The sequence below is a fragment of the Dipodomys ordii genome, unplaced genomic scaffold, assembly GCF_000151885.1.
Source record: "Dipodomys ordii isolate 6190 unplaced genomic scaffold, Dord_2.0 Scaffold2, whole genome shotgun sequence".
Taxonomy (NCBI): Eukaryota; Metazoa; Chordata; class Mammalia; order Rodentia; family Heteromyidae; genus Dipodomys; species Dipodomys ordii.
The window spans coordinates 20,831,538-20,854,399 of NW_012267218.1; the positions used below are offsets into that span (position 1 = coordinate 20,831,538).

At 40.5% G+C, this 22,862-nt stretch overlaps 1 protein-coding gene across 2 annotated transcripts in view; it reads left to right on the plus strand.

Moving 5' to 3' along the window:
- Nucleotides 1-22,862, plus strand: part of Tmed8 (transmembrane emp24 protein transport domain containing 8) — a 36,681-nt gene that overhangs the window by 1,752 nt on the left and 12,067 nt on the right. Inside the window, exon 2 of one of the 2 annotated variants that reach the window (XM_013012459.1) lies at nucleotides 22,417-22,498. In XM_013012459.1, the coding sequence (XP_012867913.1) occupies nucleotides 22,417-22,498 (82 nt within the window). The remainder of the gene's footprint in view (nucleotides 1-22,416; nucleotides 22,499-22,862) is intronic. The other variant, XM_013012464.1, reaches the window with a different exon arrangement.

Here is a 22,862-nt window from a genome sequence, read left to right on the forward strand (position 1 = left end):
AGCTCTTCAGCTCAAGGCTAGCAGTCTACCACTTGAGCCACAGTGCCACTTCCGGCTTTTTTCTTATGTGGTGCTGAGGAGTCAAACCCAGGGCCTCTGGCATGCAAGGCAAGCGCTTTACCACTGAGCCACCTTCCCAGCCCCAAATTAAGTGTATTCTAACCTCTTCTTTAAGTCCTTGTGTTTATGACAAACACAAAAGCCTTTCAAATAAAGTATAAATGTGATAAATATCAAATCTATTATCTTTAAATATATTTTTGGAGTACTCATAAGACCTTTCTATTTAAAATGCTTGTTACACTAGAGTATGGCCCAGTGTAGCATGCATGAAGACCTGGGTTCAAGTCCTAGCATTATATACATGCAAAACAAAAGGAGGATAAAAGCTGACTTCTGTTTATATAGGAATTTGTTATTGCTCTTTTTGAAATGATAAGTTTACATGTATTGACTACTCTGTGTGTCAGTGTAGAAAAAGAATCATTTGTTTATTTGATTCAATCCTGTCAACAATCATTTTCTTTACCATTAAAATTGTTTATGTGTTATTAGAAGGGTGATGTACAAAGGGCATAAGTCAGATATAGAGTACATTCTTTTTGGACAATGTCACCCCTTCCCAAAAGAACAAAATACACCCAAGTAAAGGTAATGACCAAGTTAGCTCTGGAGTTTTACTGCCTATAGGAAATTGTCACCTTATTATGATGAAGTAACTGTCCTTTTATATTGTCTGTGACTCCAGGACAAGTTTTAGTCTTTATTCTCAAGGTGTTTTCAGTTTGATGAAATGAGGATTCCATAGCAAAACAAAAATATTTCAAAATGTTTTGCAATTGAGTGTTTTTTAAAAATTATAGTTCTTTATGTACTTTCCCCCTAAGAAGCCTCTTGAAGGAGAAATAGAATCTATCTTGCCTATTTTTTCTCCTACAATCCTTGATGTTTTATCTTCAAGGTTCTGTAAATATTAGCTGATTTAAATGATCAAAGAGAGTCTCAATGCAAAATTTTGTATGTGTATTCAGTGAATGTGGGAAATTAGGGCTGAGATAACCAAGGCTAATCCTTGGATTAGAATTGTGGATACTATCTGGAAGCACATCTGTCAATGTCTGGAAGCAGTCTTGTTTGTCATAGCCAGGGGCAGCTCTTACTGACATCTAGTAATTGTAGGCCAGGGATGTTGCTAAGCATCCTGTAGTTATTGGACTATCCCTGCAATGAAGGTTTGGTTCCTAATATTAGAAAAACCCTTGGTGGAAGTTAAGCTGGATTTCTAAGGCAGTGTGGAAATACTGCCAGAGTTTTATAGACTTGAGAGTAAGCATTACAAATTGTTAAAATTAGGAGTTTGGACCTTTCTGTCACTTTTCGCCAGAAAATATTTCAGTAAATAAGTAGTAGAGAAACTAAGAAGAATTGAAACTGAAAAATGTTTCCATTGCCCTCTCATAAAACAACGTAAAATAAAAGATTGGATATTTACTTGAATTTATTGAATTCAGGGCTTGGAAATTTCAATGCACCTTATTCCTTCAAAGCAGGGATTTGTCAGTATCCAAAAGAACCATAACTGTTTTTTTTTTGTTGTTGTTGGTTGTGGGCTTAACCCAGAGCCTGGGTGCTGTCCCTGGCTTTTCTACTCAAGGTTAGTGCTCTGCCACTTTGAGCAACAGTGCCACTTCCGGTTTTCTGGTAGTTATTTGGAGATTAGAGTCTCACAGACTTCCCTGCCTAGGCTGGCTTTGAACCTCAATCCTCAGATCTCAGCCTCCTGAATAGCTAGGGTTATAGATGTGAGCCATTGGCTCCTGGCCCATAACTGGTTTTAAAAGAGGGCCTTCATGTTTGTTAGCTAAAATTTGGTAAAGGGAGAAAAAGGCTTATAAATTAAGCTCCTCAGTGGTCATGATGTCCTTACTGTTTTAAGAACTGTGAATTATTTATTTTGTGATACTAGGGTGTAAACTTGGAGCCTATGCTTGCTAAGCAGCCACTTTTATATATTTGCCATTCTGCCAGCCCCTTTTTGCTTTATTTTCAGAATAGGGTCTCACTTTAATTTCTGGTTCGGCTTGGACTGTAGTCCTTCTATTTATGGGATGACAATTGCAGGCCACCATGCCCAGCCATTTATTGAGAATGGGGGTCTGTGATTTTTTTTTCCTGGTTCTGGGATTGAACTCAGGACCTGGGCACTGTTCCCAAACTTCTTTGTGCTCAAGGCTAGCACTCTATAACCACAGCACCAATTCCAGCTTTTTTCTGAGTGGTTTATTGGAGATAAGAGTCTCACAGACTTTTCTGCCCAGGCTGGCTTTGAACCATGATCCTCAGATCTCAGTCTCCTGAGTAGCTAGGATTACAGGCATGAGCCACCAGCACCCAGGTTGGGGTCTGTGAATTTTTATGCCCAGGGTGTGCGTGCGTGAGTGCATGCGTGAGTGCGCGCACGCGTGTGCGCTTGCCTTTGTGCCTGTACTGGGGCTTGAACTCAAGGCCTGGGCGCTGTCTCTCAGCTTTTTATTTAAGTCTGGTGTGTTCTACCACTCAGGCTGACACCAGTTCCATTCTGGCTTTGAACCAGACTTTGAACTGGCTTCTCTGCCTCCCAAGTAACTAGGATATTGCAGGATTGAGCTACCATGATCAGCTGTAATTGTGTGTGTGTGTGTGTGTGTGTGTGTGTGTGTGTGTTTAATAGTTTCTTACTTGGGACACCTGGGTTCTTTAGTTCCCCAGAGAAGAGAAGCCATCTTTTATTGAAATTCTCTGAGGCATACATTTATTGCATCACTTAAGTGCAGGAAAATTTTTTCTTAGGTCTTTTGAGCTTTGGGGAAAATGAAGGGCAAAGCTTGTTATGACCTAAAGTTAGGAAGAACTTAGTTTGGTGCACATACTTCCAGTAGCTATCATTTAGATGTGTAGGACTGAAATGGGGCATGTAAACTTGTTTATATTCCTTTTTTTGGTGGTGGTGGTGGTCATGGAGCTTGAACTGGGCACTGTCTGGTATTATTAGGGTTTGAACTCGGCTTCATGCTTACTAGACAGGCATCATACTGCCAGAACCACACTCCAGCCCGATTTCTTGATGTTCTGTTACAATTCTATTTCAAAACATTAAAATTTTATCTTACTATGGCTATTATTTTAATAGTACTTTGTACAGTGCTTTTTATATAATGTTAATGTAGTCATGTCATAATGCAGTCCATACAGTACAAGGTGTGTAATCTGATTGACAGCTCAGGAGCATGTCCACTTCTTTCTTTTTTTGGGGGGCGGGGGTCCGGTCATGGGGCCTGAACTCTGGGCCTGGGCACTGTCCCTCAGCTCTTCAGCTCAAGGCTAGCGCTCTATCACTTGAGCCACAGCACCACTTCCGGCTTTTTTCTTTTTGCTTATGCGGTACTGAGGAATCGAAGCCAGGGCCTCATGCATGCAAGGCAAGCACTCTACTACTGAGCTACCTTCCCAGCCCTGCATATCCACTTCTTAAGGGCTGAAAAGTTGGATAATAGGGTCACTTCCATGTAAGCTCCTTGATCTGTAACTGTGTTGCATGCTTTTGGTTCCTCTGTACTAGAATAAAAAGGTTAGGCTAATTATGGCTTTGAAGTCTGCTTAGTGAAGGGGAAGTCCTATGAGACCTGTGCTAAAGAAACCCTGACCTGATACTCAGGTGCTTGGAAAAAAACCTGCTTTGTGCTTCTTGTAAAGAAAATGCAAAATATACACTGAGCTCAAATCTGTACCATGTCAGAATATCTGAAACTATGCTGGTAATATGAAAAGAAAATTAATCAGATATAGGGCTGGGATGTAGCTCTGTGGCAAAGAGCTTGCCTTATAAATGCAACATCATGGGTTTGATCCCCAATACCAAAAAAGAAAAGACAAAATTTTAGAATGAAGGAAAGGTGACATTGTCTAAAATGAAATGTACTCATTGCCAGACTTATGAAACTGTAACCTATCTCTGTACATCGCCTTTATGATAACAATTTAAAAAATATGGTTCAAAAAGCCCAAACAAAAAATTGTCAAATATAAATAAGTTATTTTAGGTAAGTAATTTTTCTGCCTATGCATTAGGGGTCATCCACTATGAATTGTTATTGTTCTTAAAACATTTGATTAAATTATACCTTTACATTATTATTTATTTTTATTTTTATTTATTTTTTTGCTGGTCCAGGGCTTGAACTCAGGGACTAGGTACTGTCCCTCAGTTTTTTTGCTCAAGGCTAGTGTGCTACCACTTTGAGCCACAGTGCTACTTCCAGTTTTCTGGTGGTTAACTGGAGATAAGAGTCTCATGGACTTCCCTGCCTCTGCTGGCTTTGAACTACGATCATCAGATGTCAGCCTCATAAGTAGCATTTCAGGAGTGAGCCACCAGCACCCAGCTATATATATAGTAGGTCATGGGGCTTGAACTCTGGGTCTGGTTGCTGTCCCTCAGCTCTTCAGCTCAAGGCAAGTACTCTATCACTTGAGCCACAGCGCCATTTCCGGTTTTCTAGTGGTTTATTGGAGATAAGAGTCTCATGGACTTTTCATGCATGGGTTGGCTTTGAAGCGGGATCCTCAGATCTCAGCCTCCTGAGTAGCTAGTTTTACAGGCGTGAGCCACCAGCATCTGGCTTCAGCTCTATGTTTTTATTTATTTATTTATTTAATTTATTTGGGTCCAGTCATGGGGCCTGAACTCTGGGCCTGGGTGCTGTCCCTCAGCTCTTCAGCTCAAGGCTAGTGCTCCACCACTTGAGCCACAGCGCCACTTCTGTCTTTTTTCTTTTTTTTCTTATGTGGGTGCTGAGGAATCGAACCCAGGGCCTCATGCATGCAAGGCAAGCGCTCTACCACTGAGCCACCTTCCCAGCCTCCATCAACTATATATTTTTAATATGAAGAAAATTTATATTTTAGGAAGCTTTTATTTTTATTTTTTGTGACAGTTTTGAGGCTTGAGCTTAGGGTATGGGCACTGTCCCTGAGAGCTAGTGCTCCACCACATTGAGCCACAGCTCCATTTCTAGCCTTTTGGTAGTTAATTGGAGATCAGAGTCTCATGGACTTTGCTGCCTGGGCTGGCTTCAAACCACGATCTTCAGATCTCAGACTTCAGAGTAACTAGGATTATAGACACTAGTGTACTAGTAGTGTCTTTTTAAAAATCTTTACCCAATCTGTTGTTTTTTTCTTTCACCATGATCATACAAGTATATAGAACTTTAATATGCATATTTTTTTCAGAAGCTTTTTTTTTTTTGGTTGTTGTTGTTGTGGGGCTTGAACTCTGGGCCTGGGCGCTGTCCCTTAGCTCTTCAGTCAAGGCTAGCACTCTACCACTTGAGCCACAGCGCCACTTCTGGCTTTTTCTGTTTATATAATGCTAAGGAATCGAACCCAGAGCCTCATGCATTCAAAGCAAGCACTTTACCACTGACCCACCTTCCCAGCCCCTCAGAAAGCTTTTTTTAAAACATGAAAGTTGTGTATATTTATTTAAATTTTTTCTTCAAAAGTGTGCAAGGAGAATTCAGCCTAACACATTGATTTATAATTTGTGTGTGTGTGTGTATGTATATGTGTATGTGTGTGTGTGCACGTGCCAGTACTGGGGCTTGAATTCGGGTACTGAGTGCTGTCCCTAAGCTGTTTTGCTCAAGGCTGGCACCCTACCACTTGAGCCACAGCTCTACTTCTAGCTTTCTTTTTTTGGGTCCGGTCATTGTCCCTCAGCTCTTCAGCTCAAGGCCAGCGCTCTACCACTTGAGCCACAGCGCCACTTCTGGCTTTCTTCTTTTTGCTTACGTGGTGCTGAGGAATCGAACCCAGGGCCTCATGCGTGCAAGGCAAGCGCTCTACCACTGAGCCACCTTCCAGCCCTACTTCTAGCTTTCTGCTGGTTAGTTAGAGATAAGAGTTTCACAAACTCTGTACTCTGGCTGGCTAGGATTGTAAGCATGAGTCACTGGTGCCTAGATAAATTGTTATTCTTGAATTTTTATATTTCCTTTTCTGTTCATTATTTCCAAGACTTTGGACATAGCAGTAGTTTCATTATGTTAGATAAAACCATTCCAGTATTATTTTGGATACTATTTCTTTAAAATTTGACACTAAAATTTTTTTCATTCTAAATATCCATGATAATTAACAGTTTGATAAGTATCAAACTAACATGTGCATGTACATGTAATATGGACATTAGTAAGCATATATATGTAATATTAATATGTATTAATGTGCATATTAATGTGTTTTCCCATATGCCATCTAGATTTAGAAGTCTTGTACTGGTTTCTCTGCTCTCATCCAAGTGTACCTAGGAATTGGCTTATATTTGAGTGTTATCTTAAAAGCTAAACTCTAGAAAAATTGGCCTTTCCTTTTTTTGTATCAGTTTATATTTCACAAAATAATTTCAGAAACTTAAGAAGTTTTGCTTATAGTTTTTTTTCTCTCTCTAAAACAACCTTTCGGGCCTGGGAAGGTAGCTCAGTGGTAGAGCACTTGCCTTGCATGCCTGAGGCCCTGGGTTCGATTCCTCAGCACCACATAAGCAAAAAGAAAAAAAGCCAGAAGTGGCGCTGTGGCTCACGTGGTAGAGCGCTAGCCTTGAGCTGAAGAGCTGAGGGACAGTGCCCAGGCCCAGAGTTCAGGCCCCACAACCGGACCCAAAAATAAAAAAAAATAAAACAACCTTTCTTCTTCCACACTTTATACTTCTGGAAGTAAAATTATATATTTTTCCTTTTCTTTCTGCCTCTTTGAATTCAATTACATGGTTTTGTTTTGTTTTTGTTTTTAACAGTAGTTCTTATATTTTAGGGCACTCATTTCAACAAGCAATATGCTTTTGTTTTTTGTCCTACCCATATCTAGCTGTTAAGATGGTATGAGAAGTGTATGTGTGCGCATCTGTGTGCGCATGCTTGTGAACTCATGGCCTGACCACTGTCCTTGAGCTTTTGAGCTCAAGGGTGGTGCTTTACCACTTAAGCCCCAGCTCTATTTCTTGGTTTTTGGTGGTTAGTTGGAGAAAAGTCTTAAGGACTTTCCTGCCTGGTCTAGCTTTGAACCATGATCCTAAGTTCCCAACTTCCTGAATAGGTTGGATTATAGGTAGACTGGTGCCTGGCTGACAAGCAGCTTTTAACACATGAGAAGTGCTTAACCTGACTTGTGCTTAGGGAGATATGGGGGGTTGTAACTGTACCAGTAATTTCCCCAGTTTGTCAGTACCTATATGCAGAAACACTTAACATGCATTGCTGTTGGTATTGTAAAGCTGCTATGGGAGTTAACTTGTCAATATTCATTAAATTAGAATGCATCTCCCATTGACCTACTCCTGGGAATCTATCTTAGAGTTTATTCATACTCCTGCTTAATGACATGGACACAAGGCTAGTCTAATAAAAGATTAGGAAAACCTTATAAATGTCTACCAGTAGAAACTGGGTAAATAACTGATTAATATTCATCCGGTGAAATATTAATCAGTTATAAAAAATGAGTTTTCATGTACAGTTACAGAATCTGAGATATAAGTGAAAAAATAAAAAATGCACAGTAGTGTGTATGTGCTCATTCTTTGTATAAAAATGATAAAGAATACATGTAAGCTGGGTGCCGGTGCTCATGCCTGTAATCCTAGCTACTCAGGAGGCTGAGACCTGAGGATCACGTTTCAAAGCCAGGCCAGGCAGGAAAGTCTATGAGACTCTTATCTCCAATTAACCACTAGAAAACTGAAAGTGGCGCTGTGGCTCAAGTGGTAGAGTGCTCGCTTTGAGCTGAAGAGCGCAGGGACAGCGCCCATGCCCAAAGTCCAAGCCCCATGACTGACCAAAAAAAAAAAAAAAAAAGAATACATGTAGAGTATTTTGCGTGCACACAAACTTTCACACAAAACATTGTATATATAAAATATCTGGAAAAGTATACAGAATTTAATTTTTTTAAACAGTATTGGGTATGAAGTTGGCCTTATGCTTGCTAAATAGGCACTTTCACTTGAGTCACACTCTTGAGTCTTGAGTCATAGCTCTTTTTTGCTTTCGTTGTTTTTCAGATAGGGTCTCATGCTTTTTGACCAGGCTGGCCTTGGACTACAATCCTACTACCCGTGTCACCTATACAGGTGGAGTTCCAGATGCATTCTACCATGACAGCTTGTCAAGATGAGGTCTTGCTAATTTTTTGCTGGAGCTGGCCTTGTACCATAAGCCTTTCAATTTCCACTTCCCTAGTAGCTGAAATAACAGGCATTCTCCTGTTTTCATTGGTTACTTCTGGAGATAGAGACTGAATACATGTATGTCTCTGGAATTTAGAATGATAATTCAGAAAAAAATATGGATACATAAACATATCAGCATGTCACAAGATTCTTTGCAGTGTTTATATTCTAAATTGGAGACTTTCTGTGTATCTCTAGTACTTTTCTGCTCATCAAGAACTGATCTTATCTGGGTCTTTTTCTCTTAGATGATTTTTTAAAATAAAATAAAAGTTGTAAATATCCTTGGGAGGTTTTGTTATTTTTTAAATCCACTGCTATTTTTGCTATTATTTTTGTGCTAATTTCATTTCTAAAAATTCAGCCTTAGTGAAGTCTTTCTTATAACCTGAGTTACACAATAAGCCAAAGAGGAAAGGACACCTACTTAGATCAACTTAATGCTGCTTAGCAGTTATAGAGAAAAGGCAGGATTTTAAATAAAAAATCTGTTTTTTTTTCCTGTTTTAGCCACTAAGTCATTTTCAAATTCAGTGGGTAAGGAGGCAAAGTGGATTTTTGTTTTCCATGATGGCAGACTAATAAGTCATTGGGGCCAGGTCTCTTAACTGGGGACAGTTAGAAAATAATGAAATACAAATACCTGTAGGTACTTGTGCCTGAACGTACTGGACCGGCAGAAAGATAATGAAGAATTAAGAGGAGCAGTATAAAGGTAGAGGTCCAAGGATGACAGTATGTATGCTGGATTCCTGAGGATGGAGGCTAAGAGGCAAGGCTGTGCAAACACAGTGATAGGGATTGATACCAAGGGCTCAGTGAATCCCTTTTCCCATGGATTAGGATCTTGAAAGGCCATGACCTACAGGTAGGCATTCTTATAGTTTGCATCGTAAATGTCCGGCAAAGACCTATGTGATTAAGACTTGGCCCTTAAAGGAGGAGTACTACTGGAAGTTGGTAGAACTTTTAAGAGGTGAGGCTTAATAGAAAGTGTTGGGTCACTGGGACATTCCCTCAAAGGGGATTGGATGACCATGAGGTGAATGGTTCTGCATTACCACATGTTCTAAGATGTGGTGCCTTGCCCAGAGCTAACAGGGCCAACCAATAAGAACCTTCCAAACAGAGCCAAATTGATCTCTTTCCAAATTGATCTCATGTATTTGGTATAGTAATGGAAAGCTGACTGATAAAAGACCATTGCAGTTACTGCAGCTCAGCTTCAGAAACATGAGTTGATGAAATGCATTAGGGTTCCCTAGGTTACTAGTGCCTTCAGCTCTCTGCTAGAAGCACAAACCTTCTCTACAGGATCATCATAGACATCAAATTATTTCTACAAACAATAGAACTATTTCTTTCATGTATCAAAATAAACCAGACACATAAGATGAAAAGGCAACATGAACAAAAATAAAAAGAAGACTGGCACTGGTGACTTATATCCTAGCAATTCAGGAGGTTGAGATCTGGAGTGGTGTGAGTCCAGCCCAGGCATATTCCCATCTCCAAAATAACCAGAAAAGTATTCTTGGAGAAGAAGTTTTCTCTGTCAGATATCAAGGCTTATTTTAGATTTTTTTTTTTTTGTCGGGCGTGGGGCCTGAGCTCTGGGCCTGGGCGCTGTTCCTGAGCTCTTCAGCCGAAGTCTAGCACTCTACTACTTGAGCCACAGCGCCACTTCTGGCTTTTTCTGCTTATGTGGTGCTGAGGAATCAAACCCAGGGCCTCATGCATGCAAGGCAAGCACTCTACCACTGAGCCACCTTCCCAGCCCCATTATTTTAGTTTTTTAGTTTTTTTTTTTTTTTGTATTCAGGATTTAACAATGTCATTCAGATCCGAGAAACACCCACATTTACCTAGATGTTTGGCTTGCAACAAGAAGTATAGAGTAATAGGAAGAGATGGCAGTTGTTAGGACAATTGAATAGTGTGTGTATGTGTGTGTGTGTGTGTGTGTGTGTGCGCGCGCACGTGCCAATATGTGTGTGCCAGTTCTGAGGCTTGAACTCAGGGCCTGGGTACTGTCATTAAGCTGTTTTTTGCTCAAGGCTAGTGATCTGCCACTTGAGCCACAGCTCCACTTTCAGCTTTTTGGCAGTCAATTGGAGATGTCTTTGAATTGAGATCCCCAGATATCAGCCTCCTGAGTAGGATTACTGGAGTAAGCTATTTGAACCTGGCACACTTGAATATCTTGAAAGAAAAGAAACTACATCATTGCCTCTCACACATATGCTGATAAAATAATCAACTCTAGGTGGATTTTTTTTTTTTTGATCGGTTATGGGGCTTGAACTCTGGGCCTAGGCACTATCCCTCAGCTCTTCAGCTCAAGGTGAGCACTCTACTGCTTGAGCCACAGCACCACTTCTGGTTTTCTAGTGGTTTATTGGAAATAAGAGTCTCACAGATTTCCCTGCCCAGGCTGGCTTTGAAATGTGATCCTCAGATCTCAGCCTCCTGAGTAGTTAGGATTACAGGCGTGAGCCACTGGCACCCGCACTCTAGGTGGATTGTAGAGCAAAATGTGAGAGGCTGTTATAGGCATATCTTGTTTTATTGTGGTTTACAGGTAATTGTGTTTCTCATAAGTTGAAGGTTTGTAATAATCCTGTATTGAACAATTGAATCACCATTGTTTTTCTAGTGATATGAAGTTACTCTATGTTTCTATATTTTATTTTGCTAATCCTCACAGTATTGTAAACTTTTCTTTTTTTGGGGGGGGCCCTCCGGTCATGGGGCTTGAACTCTGGGCCTGGGTGCTGTCCCTCAGCTCTTCAGCTCAAGGCTGGTGTTCTACCACTTGAGCCACAGCACCACTTCCAGATTTTTTCTTTCTTTTTGCTTATGTGGTGCTGAGGAATCGAACCCAGGGCCTCATGCATGCAAGGCAAGCGCTCTACCACTGAGCCACCTTCCCAGCCCCTATTGTAAACTTTTTTATTATTTTATCTGTTGATAATCTTTGATCTACAGTCCTTGATGGAACTTGTTTTGGGGTACCACAAATTGCCTCCATATAAACTAGTAGCCTTATTAATGAATGTGTGGGTTCAGAGTGCTCTGCAACCCAGGTATTATCTCATCTTTCTCCCTCTCCTCACATCTTCCTTTTTCCTGAGGCATAATATTAGGCCAATCAATAACCCTGCAGTGATTGAAGTGTTCAAGTGAAAGGAAGAATATGTCTCCCATTAGGTCAAAAGCTAGAAACAAGTTCAGTGAGAAGGCTTGTCAAAAGCAGGTTGAAAGCTAGGGTTTTGTTTTTTTTTTGGGGTCCGGTTGTGGGGCCTGAACTCTGGGCCTGGGCACTGTCCCTCAGCTCTTCAGCTCAAGGCTAGTGCTCTACCACTTGAGCCACAGCACCACTTCCGCCTTTTTTTTTTGCTTATGTGGTGCTGAGGAATTGAACCCAGGGCCTCATGCATGCAAGGCAAGCGCTCTACCACTGAGCCACCTTCCCAGCCCCAAAAGCTAGGGTTTTGTTCTTGTTATTCAAGCTATGGATTAAAAAAAAAGTTCTTGAAGGAAATTAAATGTGCTACTCCAGCGAACACATGAATGACAAGAAAGCCAGTGTTGGGGTTGGGAAGGTGGCTCAGTGGTAGAGCGCTTGCCTTGCATGCATGAAGCCCTGAGTTCGATTCCTCAGCACCACATAAGCAAAAAGAAAAAAGCCGAAGTGGTGCTGTGGCTCAAGTGGTAGAGCATTAGCCTTGAGCTGAAGAGCTGAGAGACAGTGCCCAGGCCCAGATTTCAGGCCCCACGACTGGACCCCCCCCCAAAAAAGAAAGAAAGCCAGTGTTATTGCTGATAGGGAGAAAGTTTTAATGGTCTAGACAAATTAAACCAGCCACAACTTTCCCTGTAGCTAGTGCCTAGCCTCAGAGCAAGATCCCAGCTCTCTCCAGTTCTGTGGATTGAGCCAGGTAAGATAGCTGCGAAGAAAAGTTTGGAGATAGCAGAAATTGGTTCATGATGTTTGGGGAATAGAAGTAGCAGAAATTGGTTCATGATGTTTGGAGAATAGAAGTAGCAGAAATTGGTTCATGATGTTTGGGGAATAGAAGTTGTCTATATATCATAAAAGCATGAGATGAAGTAGGAAATGTGGAGGTTGCAAGCAAGTTATACAAAGGAAAATTATGGAGGAAGGTGACTAAAATCTCCAATGTTGATGAAATAGCTTCCTGTTGACAGCAGATGTCCTGTAGTTCTTTCATAGGTAGAGAGAAGTCAATGTCTGACTCAGGGCCTGGGTACTGTCGCTAAGCTGTTTTTTGATCAAGGCTGAGCAAGTCAGACTGACTTGGAGACTAATGCAGCTGCTTACTTAAGTTGAAAGTTCACTTCCACTCTGCAAATTCTGGGATCCTTCAGAATGATAACTCTGCCTGTGTTCTATAAATAGAATAAGGCCTGGATGTTAGCACATCTCTCTACAACATGTTTCACTAAATATTTTAAGTCCATTATTGAGGGCTGCTCAGAGGGGGAAAAAAAGATCCTTTCAAGATACTGCTGCTCAGAGACAGTGTCTGGTTGTCCAAGAGCTCTGTGAGAGAAGTACAGTGAGATTCCTGTATTTTCATGTTCTAACACAGTATCTAAATGTTCCTAAGAATGTTTGTGAGTTCATTAGAAAAAGTCAAAATATCAGCATCCACAGGCATTTGGAAGAAGTTGATTCTTCTAACTCTCATAGGTGACACTGATGAGTTTGAGACTTCAGTGGAGCAAGTAACTGCAGATGTGGTAGAAATAACAAGAGAACTCGATTGGAAGTAGAGCCTGAAGATGTGAGTGCATTGCTACACTCTTACAGGCAAAGAGTAGTTTCTTGAGCTTAGACTACTCCAGATGGGGATTCTGTGAACATGGTTGAGATGACAGTGAAATATTGAATATTGTATAAATTTAGTAGTAAGTAAAACAGCTAGCAGGGTTTGTGAAGGTTAATTCTGATTTTGAAAGAAGTTTTACTGTGACTAAAATGCTGATGAAGGAAGAGGCAGTCCATGCAATAAACTTCTGTCTTAAGACAGAACTTACCACAACCACTTCAACCTTCAGTAGCCAACACTGATCAGCTAGCAGCCATTGACATTGAGTAAGACTTCCCACCAGCAAAACAAAGTTATGAATCTCCAGGTGCTAATGGCTCATGCTATAATCCTAACTACTCAGAAGGCTTAGATCTGGTTTGAAGCCAGCCCAGGCAGGAAATTCCAGGAGATTTTCATCTCCTTTTAACCACCAACAAGCCAAAAGTAGAGCTATGGCTCACATGGTAGTGTGCTAGCCTTGAGTGACAGTGTCTAGTCCCCTGAGTTCATGCCCCAATATAGGTGCGTGTGTACACACACACACACACACACACACACACACACACACACACACACACAGTTTATGAATGCTTGAAGGCCTCGATGGTCATTAGCATTTCTATCAATAGACATTTTTGAACGAAAGTATACTTGTTTTTTTACAGGCATCATGTTATATTACTGATATATATATATATATATATATATATATATATATATAAAACATATGTAACATACATATATATAACAAATATATAAAAACATAAATAACTTTTTTCCATTATTACTCTTGCAATTTTTTATTTATTAATGGAGGCAGAAAATCTTCATAGTTATGGGTCTGCATATGCAGGAAAACTATTTGGATTGCAATCTCATGTTCTTACTGACCTCTGAACCTGTTTTCTCATTTATCATGAGGATTAAACATGTAATCTTTTTCATCTAGATTTCAACACATTGCTTTTATGCTAGAGCAAGTGTTTAGTTCTCCAAGCCAAGAAGCAGTTGGATCAAGGAGAGTTCTGTTATAAATGGGTTTCCTTGCACTAATAGTAAATTTTTGAGCTGAGAGCGGACATAAATATAACTTTTTTTTGCAGGGGGGTCCAGTCGTGGGGCCTGAACTCTGGGCCTGGGTGCTCTCCCTCAGCTTTCCAGTTCAAGTCTAGCGCTCTACCACTTGAGCCACAGTGACACTTCCAGCTTTTTTTCTTTTTGCTTATGTGGTGCTGGGGAATGGCACCCAGGGCCTCAGGCATGCAAGGCAAGCGCTCTACCACTGAGCCACCTTCCCAGCCCTATAAATATAACTTTTATATACACTGGAAAACCAAGTGGTTTGTGTGACTTACATTATTGTGATATTTACTTCATTGCAATGGTTTAGAAATGAACCTGCATTATCTCCTGGTTGGTATGACTGTACAGTGAGCTTATAGATGATAATTAGAATGTTTTATGGATTACTATACAGTGAAAGATTTCTGTTTGGTTGTTTTTTTGCCAGTCCTGGAACTTGAACTCAGGGCCTAGGCACTCACCCTGAGCTGCTTTTGCTCAAGACTAGCACTCTACCACTTGAGCCACAGCTCCACTTCGTTATTTCTGTGTATGTGGTACTGAGGAATCATAACCCAGGGCTTCATGCATGCTAGGCAAGCACTCTACCACCAAGCCACATTCTCAGCCCATAGAGACGATTTCTTAAAACAGGACACAGAAAGATGAATGAAAGGACACTGATCAATACATTTTGACTACATTAAGGATCTGTGGTTCTTCAAAGAACACCATTAAAAAAGTGAAAAAGTAAATCACAGAGTGGATCAAGTAATTATAAAAACATAGCTGGCTCTGGTGGCTCACGCCAGTAATCCTTGCTATTCAGGAGGCTGAGATCTGAGGAAGCGGGTCAAAGCCAGCCCAGGCAGGAAAGTCTGTGAAACTCTTATCTCCAGTAAACTACCAGAAAACCAGAAGTGGTGCTGTGGCTCAAGTGGTAGAGCGCTCGCCTTGAGCTGAAGAGCTGAGGGACAGTACCCAGGCCCAGAGTTCAAGCCCCATGACCGACAAAAAAAAAACAACAAAAAAACCCCCAAAAAACACAAAAACCAAACATACAATTGACAGTCTTTGTATCCAGTTTCTATAAATAGTAAAGACAATCCAGTAGTAGTAAGGGCACAAGACTTGGACAGGCACCTTAACAAAAGAAGATTTTAGAAGGTCAAGAAATATAAGTGAAAAAGAAACTAAATGAACATGACCATTTCACCAGAGTGGCCAAATAAAAATATTAATATGGCCAACTGCCAGTAGCTCATGCCTAGGTTGAGAGCTGACGCTATTCAAAGCCAGCCCAGGCAGCAAAGTCTGTGAGACTGTTATTTCTTACTAAACACCAAAAAGCTGAAAGTGGAGCTGCGGCTCAAGTGGTAGAACATTATCTACCAAACATTAACATTAGCATTTCTATTGCTTACCATTCTATCCTATGTTTATACTCATTGTATTCGCTGTAGCCAAGATATGTGAAAAAATATTCATAGAAGCATAATTCATAGTAGTCCAAACCCCAAAATAACTCAGATGTCAACAACAGATCGATAAATTATGGTGTTTTTGTGGAATGGTGTACAACAGCGAAAATGTTTGAGCCTATGACAACATTGATGAAGCTTTCAAACTTATTATGGTGTTGTGAAATAAGTCAGAGCACAGAGAAAACATTCTCTGTTACTGCATCTTTCTACTGAGTCCAGAAAACAGAGAATGATGCAATACCACTTGGAAGTGCATAGTTAGGTGTTCAAACTAAAAACAAAAGCAAGAGAATGATTCACACAGGATAGTGATTACCTTAAAAATAAAAAGGATCTGAAATGATTGGGAAGTCCTGCCAGTGGTTGTCTTGGCAGGGCCAGATCACATGATTTTCTGGGGTCTTATGTGGTCTGGTGGCCGGATAGTCCCTATCCTTTCAAGGTTAAGCAGCAAGAACAATTTGGTCAGGGCTCTGGCTACTGCTAGAATATAGTCCTTCCTTTGTGCTACTTCGTTTTAAAATTCCAGGTGGGTACATACATATTTAGCAAAAAATTTTTACGAAAGATTTGCCATTCAACAACAAATATAGCACACCTTGATCAGTGTCATTGCTTTCAGCATTCTCGCCCATCTTTCCCAACCTACCACTTCCCTCACTTCTTTTAATTTTGTAGGATATGCATTGAGTTTTTTTTTTTTAATTGTATTTTCCCTTTATCTTCTCTTCATGTGTCTACTCTCCTCTCCTTGGTCCTATTCTCCATTTCAAGTACCTAGGATATTTTAAATCAGTGTCTGTTCCCTGACTTTTTTGTACTGGACAAGATCTCCCATTTTGACATCCACAGTGTACTACTTATAATCTCAGTCCCCTGCAGGGAGGAAAAGGGAAAAGGTTGAGTATTTGAAAGTCAAAAGATTGAAAGATAACTCCTACATCTGTGGTCCTCAAAGACTAATCTTTCTATACTATCTTTGAGGACCAGACATGAATGTATACACCAATTAGCCTTGAAGGGGAAAAGAGTAGAGTCTTAAAAACTACATGCCATTAACTTGATACAGATTCTCTGTAGAGTTCTAGAATTTGTTATAGATGGTCCTGGTCACTTAGTAAAGAAAAGAGGGTTGCTAGGAGCTAGCATGGGAGTGTCAACAGCAAATTTGACTGTTTTTTTTTTTTTAACTTGTGTTATCTCTAGTCTGTTTCAACCATAGTTAAGATCCTTTGTCTCATATAATGTGCTCTCCTTTGGTTATTTTTGCATGGAATATTTACTGGCTTCTGCAGAGGCCTACTTTACCTGATCTGGTAAAGTCCACCCTCTCGTATGGTTGCCACAGAGTTGTACATGCATATTTGGCCATGTTGTTCATCCCTGTGGGAACAAAGGTCTTCATATAGCTTTCCTTACTAGATTGAGAACTTCATGAGGCTAGAACTGTGTCTGCAAGGTGCATTATTACCAGTCTGTAGATGGGCAAGACTCTAGTTAAAATTCAGGAAGCATTGAGTAAAATTAATGGAATCTGCTGGGCACCAGTGGCTCATAACTGTAATCCTAACTACTCAGTAGACAGATCTGAGGATCATGGTTCAAAGCCAGCCCTGGCAGGAAAGCCCATGAGACTTATCTCCAATTAACCAACAGAAAACCGTAAGTGGTGCTCTGGCTCAAATGATAGAGCACTTGTCTTGAGCTGAAGAGCTCAGGGACAGTGCCCAGGCTCAGAGTTCAAGCCTCAAAACCAACCCGCCTGCCCCCCCCAAAAAAAAGATTAATGGAATCTATGTCTCTTTGTTCCCCGATCTCACCCTCCCCCTTCCGCCCCCCCATCTCAGCCCTTTTTTATTTTTGATGGGTTATGGGGCTGGAACTTAGGGCCTAGACACTGTCTCTGAGCTTTTGTGATCAAGGCTATATTCTTCTACCACTCTGAGCCACAGTTCCACTTGTGGTTTTTTTGGTGGTTGATTGGAGGTAAGAGTCTCATGGACTGCCCAGGCTGGCTTTGAACCACAAGCCTCAGATCTCAGTCTCCTGAATAGCTAGGATTACAGATGTGAGCCACTAGTGCCTAACTTAGACTGAGTTCTTTTAAGACACAAGTTGAGCTGGGAATGTGGCTTAGTGGTAGAATACTTGCCCTAGGTTCGATTCCTTAGTACCACATAAACAGGAAAAACTGATAGTAGAGCTGTGGCTCAAGTGGTAGAGTGCTAGCCTTGAGCAAAAGAAGCTCAGGGATAGTGCCTATCCCCTGAGTTTTCAAGATCCAGGACTGGCAAAAACAAAAACAAAACCATAGGATATGTCTAGTTTGACTCTGTTTTCCCAGCATACAACATTGTTAACTAACCCATATCATGGGCTCCCAGAAGGTTTGTTGAATTGAGGCAGAGTAATTAATTCTAATTTTTTTTAATGTGATTCCTCTTTATATAGTATCTTTTGATTTTGGGAAGACATTTGGCAGAGTGATATCTGAAGGATTGGGGATGGGAGGGGGAGTGAGAGTACATGCTTGTGTGCTTTCAGTAGTGGGGTTTGAACTTGCGGCCTTACATTTACTTGACTTGCTTGCTAGTACATGCCACAGTTGAGCCACACTTCTAGCCTTGCTTTTTGATGGTTATTTTGTAGGTAGAATCTAGCAGACTTTTCTGTCCAGATAGGCTTTCAACTTTGTTCCTCCAAATTTTAGTGTCCTCTATAGCTAGGATTACAGGTGTGAGCCATTGGCTCCTGGGCAGTGGTCTGTTTTAAGTGGATGAATATCATTGTCAAGTGAAGAAGGTAGGCTAAATTTTTAACAAAAAGCAACTGATTTTATGTGCATAAGTTTTTTCAGTCATATGACTTATTAGAAGATTAGCAAGTTAAAATAGTAATGTCTTATGTTCTGCCTGTAATTTTGGCAAAAATTATAAGAAGATGATTATAACTGGGCACGAATGGCTCACACCTGTAATCCTAGCAACTCAGGAAACTGAGATATGAGGATTGGGGTTCAAAGCTAGACTGGGCCTCATGCATGCAAAGTAAGCATTCTAAACATTCTACACTGAGCCACCTTCCCAGCTTCCCCCCACCCCCCGACATTTTAAAGTGCACTAATGAATTAAAAGCTAAGTAAGAACTAAAGTGATAAAATGAAAGCAGTATCGAGGTTCCTCAAAAGACTCCACATAGAACTCCCCTATGACCCAGCAATCCCACTTTTGGGCATTTACCCAAATGTTCACAAACAAGACCACACTAAAGCTACCAGCACAACTATGTTTATTGCAGCATTATTTATTATAGCTAAAATATGGAACTAACCCAGATGCCCCTAAGTAGATGAATGGATCAAGAAAATGTGGTATATATACACAATAGAATTCTATGCCTCCATCAGAAAGAATTATATTATGTGAAGTAAGCCAGGCCCAAAGAAACATAGGTCCCATGGTTTCCCTTATTTGCAATATCTAGTATATGTCTGAGTCAAGCAGAAAAAGTCAGGTAAGTTGATGTTAGGGAAATGAACCCTAAGATATGTATTCAAATGTTTTTTTTTCTGTCATGCAATTGTTTCTAACACATTGCTTTGTATGTCCCTCCCCCACAGTATAACCCCTGCTTTCACTGTATTTAATGTTGGTATAATTTGTGGAGGGGAAAGGGAAAAACAAATCATTTAAATAGGGATACAGGTGGACCCATTGCAACAATGAGATGTACAAGTCGTTATGTCGAAAACAAACTTTACAACTTTGTTGGGGGGGAGGAATAGGTGGGGGGACGGGGGGAGGATGAGAAGGGGAAACAAAGGAGGAGGCTACAATGCTTAATAAGAAATGTACTCATTATCTTGCCCATGTAATTGTAACCCCTCTGTACATTATTTTCACAATAAAAAAATGAAGATATCAAACTGGGCATGGTGGCATGCACATGTAGTCTCAGATACTTTGGAGGCTAAGAGGGAAAGATTGCTTGAGCCCAGGAGTTTAAAACCATTGTACCTAACTTAGTGGAAACCTGTATTGCAGAAACAAATAAAATTCGGGTATCATTTCTCACATATCAAGTTTGGTCAGTTTCCTAAAATTTTGAAAATACCACTTTGATGTAGAAGTTGTGGGAAACATTGTTTATTTCTGCTGCAAATGTGAAATGATGTATGAGTCCTTAGAAAAAGAGTTTGGTCTAGAAATTTCTTTGGGAACCCATCCCAAAGAAATAGCAATAGTACGCAATATCCTCAAGGTATTGTAGCAAGACATATAATATTAATAGAATAGGAGTAACATTGATGTCCATCATTAAAGAAATGAGTATAGCATACATCCACATAGGTATTCTAATTTAAAAACTGACAGGCCATAATATTAGATATTTATTTAAAAATTTTCTTGCCTTATTTAATTACCTTTATTATGCCAGTCCGGTGGCTTGAACTCTGGGCTTAGATGCTATCCCAGGACCCCCCCCTCTCCGTCTTTCTCTCTCTCCCCCTCCCTCCCTCTCAAGGCTAGTACTCTACCACTTGAGTCACCTTTCTACTTCTGGCCTTTTGGTGATTACTTGGAGATAAGAGTCTCAAGGACTATTATGCTCTGGCTGGCTTCAAACTGATCCTAAGATCTCAGCTTCTTGAGTAGGTAGTATTATATTTATAATAAGCATGAGCCATCAGGACTCAGCTTTTTTTTTTTTTTTTTTAAGAAAAGGCCTTCATTGTTCAGACTAGCTACAAACTCAAGATCCTCCTGCATGGGGGGAGGGTTGGATGGGGGGGCGGGGGAGGCTGGGAAGGGATGTGAAGGGTAAACAAAGGAGGAGGCTGCAATGCTTGATAAGAAATGTACTCATTATCTTGCTCATGTAATTGTAACCCCTCTGTACGGTATGTTCACAAAAAAAAAAAAAAAAGATTCTCCTGCTTCAGCTTCCTGAGTGTTGGGATTACAGACATTGCCACCATGAACAGCTAAGATCTTCTGTTTATTTATTCATTTTTCAATTAAAACCTAGTGTCAAGAAATATTGTGTCCTCAGGGCTAGAAAGGTGGCTCAGGGGTAGAGCGCTTGCCTTGCATGCTTGAGGCCCTGGGTTCGATTCCTCAGCACCACATAAGCAAAAAGAAAAAAAAATATTGTGTCCTTAGTAAGAGATTGCTGTTGGTGTTCTTCACATGAACTAACACATAAAATCTGTTTGTTCTAGCTCCTTACTTACTTTGGGTGGAACAAGCTACGTGGAGCAAGGAAAGGAAGCCACCATGATCAGGGCCAAAGGCTATGTGATATGGAGGCCAGCATGGTCAGAGGCCATGTAATGTAGAGACTGGCATGTTTAGAGGCCATGTATATGGAGGCCACCGTGGTCAAAGTTCATGTGATGTGGAGGTGACAGCTTGGAGAAAAGGAACTTGTGGGAAATGTAATGACCAACTGTAAATATTTGAGAGGATATTGTGGGAAGGAGTGATCAAAGGGCAGAATTTATAGGAAGCAGGTTCCACTTAGGGGAGAAGTTTCTATTCACATCTCTCAGTGAAGTGGGGCTCTTTGCAGATTGGCAGCAATGGGAACAGTGGACCCTTAGTAAATGAGGTGGCATGAGCTATAAGGTATACATCCATGAAACTATGAATTGACCAAAAGAAAAAGGTTTCTTATTCACATACAAGAATAGCCAGAGATTAGATTACTAACCAAAAAATATTTGCCTATGTTTTTCACTTTTATGTTGCTACCAAACTTCTGACACTCAGTATTTGATATTGACTTTGTTGTTATGTGTTTTGTACTGGGAAGTAAGGTTGAGGCCTCAGTTTCTTAACTAGAAAGGGTTAAACTAGAGGCAGCGTAAGTGCACTGAGGTAAGGTACTAGTTGAGGACTCAGGGAAACGCTGTAGCAGTAAAACCAAAGCCAAGCAGCAGCTGATGGGGAGAGCACAGCCACCTAGGTCCTTAGTTTCTCTGCCTTAGTTTCTTTCTTTCTTTTTTTTTTTTAATCGGTCGTGGGGCTTGAACTCTGGGCTTGGGTGCTGCCCTGCACTCTTCAGCTCAAGGCAAGCACTCTACCACTTGAGCCACAGCGCCACTTCCAGTTTTCTAGTGGTTTATTGGAGATAAGAGTCTCATGGACTTTCCTGCCCAGGCTGGCTTAGAACCATGATCCTCAGATCTCAGCCTCCTGAGTAGCTAGTTTTACAGGCATGAGCCACTGGTGCCTGGCTGCCTTAGTTTCTTTACCTGCATAATGGCAGCAATAACACCAGATATTGGTGTCATTTTACTATTCTTTAAAGTACCTAGTTATTTGATAAACCATTATTGTTGGCTGAAGTGAATAAAATAATGAATTAAATTTGGAAAGTGATCGTGGATACATTGATCTGCATGGGTAAGTAACATTTGATACAGTGACACTAAATTCATTTTACATTCCAGCCTGCCTTCTGTGTTCTATGTAATTTAACCATCTGTTTTCTGAGAAGTATGAGTCTTGAATTAGAACTAATGTTTTGGTGACATGTTTTAGAATATGACTTAACTTTTTATGAGCAGGTCATGAGTGAGTATATTTCGATGTGACAACTTGAGTATTCTTGTACTGGGCCTCTCAATGTATAACGTTTACTCGTACCCAAGATAGTTTTAGAAATAGGAAGTTGGTTGAAACGGTTATATTTTTAAAGATTTGAGATAATTGTGATTGTGTTCTCACTCAGTTAATGACTTCTTGCTCCCATGATTTTCTAGCAGATGAAGATCTGGGAAACACCAAAGTCACTGCTTCACTAGCTTCTGACTCTGATCCATCACCCCACTCCTCACCCTACAGGTAGGGACAAGCAGCTGCTTTGGATAAAATGCTTCTAGAAGTTTTGTCTTCTGACAGTAAAGGGACTAGTGGAAGAAGTAGGCAGCAGTTAAAGGGCAAGACACTGAAATTACTCATCAACTGTGAAATATGTTTGGGGGCAATGTTAGATATATTTCAAGTTATACATTCTTCTTTTATTCTTCAGAGAATAGTAACAAATAGACTAATTTAGTATCCTGGTTTATCTTCCCCTGAAATCCAGATGTAAGAGTGAAAAATAGTTGATATAGCCCACAGGTGGACTTGCAAGAGAATGTGTTTGGTTTTTGCTCATAAAATATGTGTATTTACAATTGGGATTGGGGGGGGAGGGGGGAGGCTG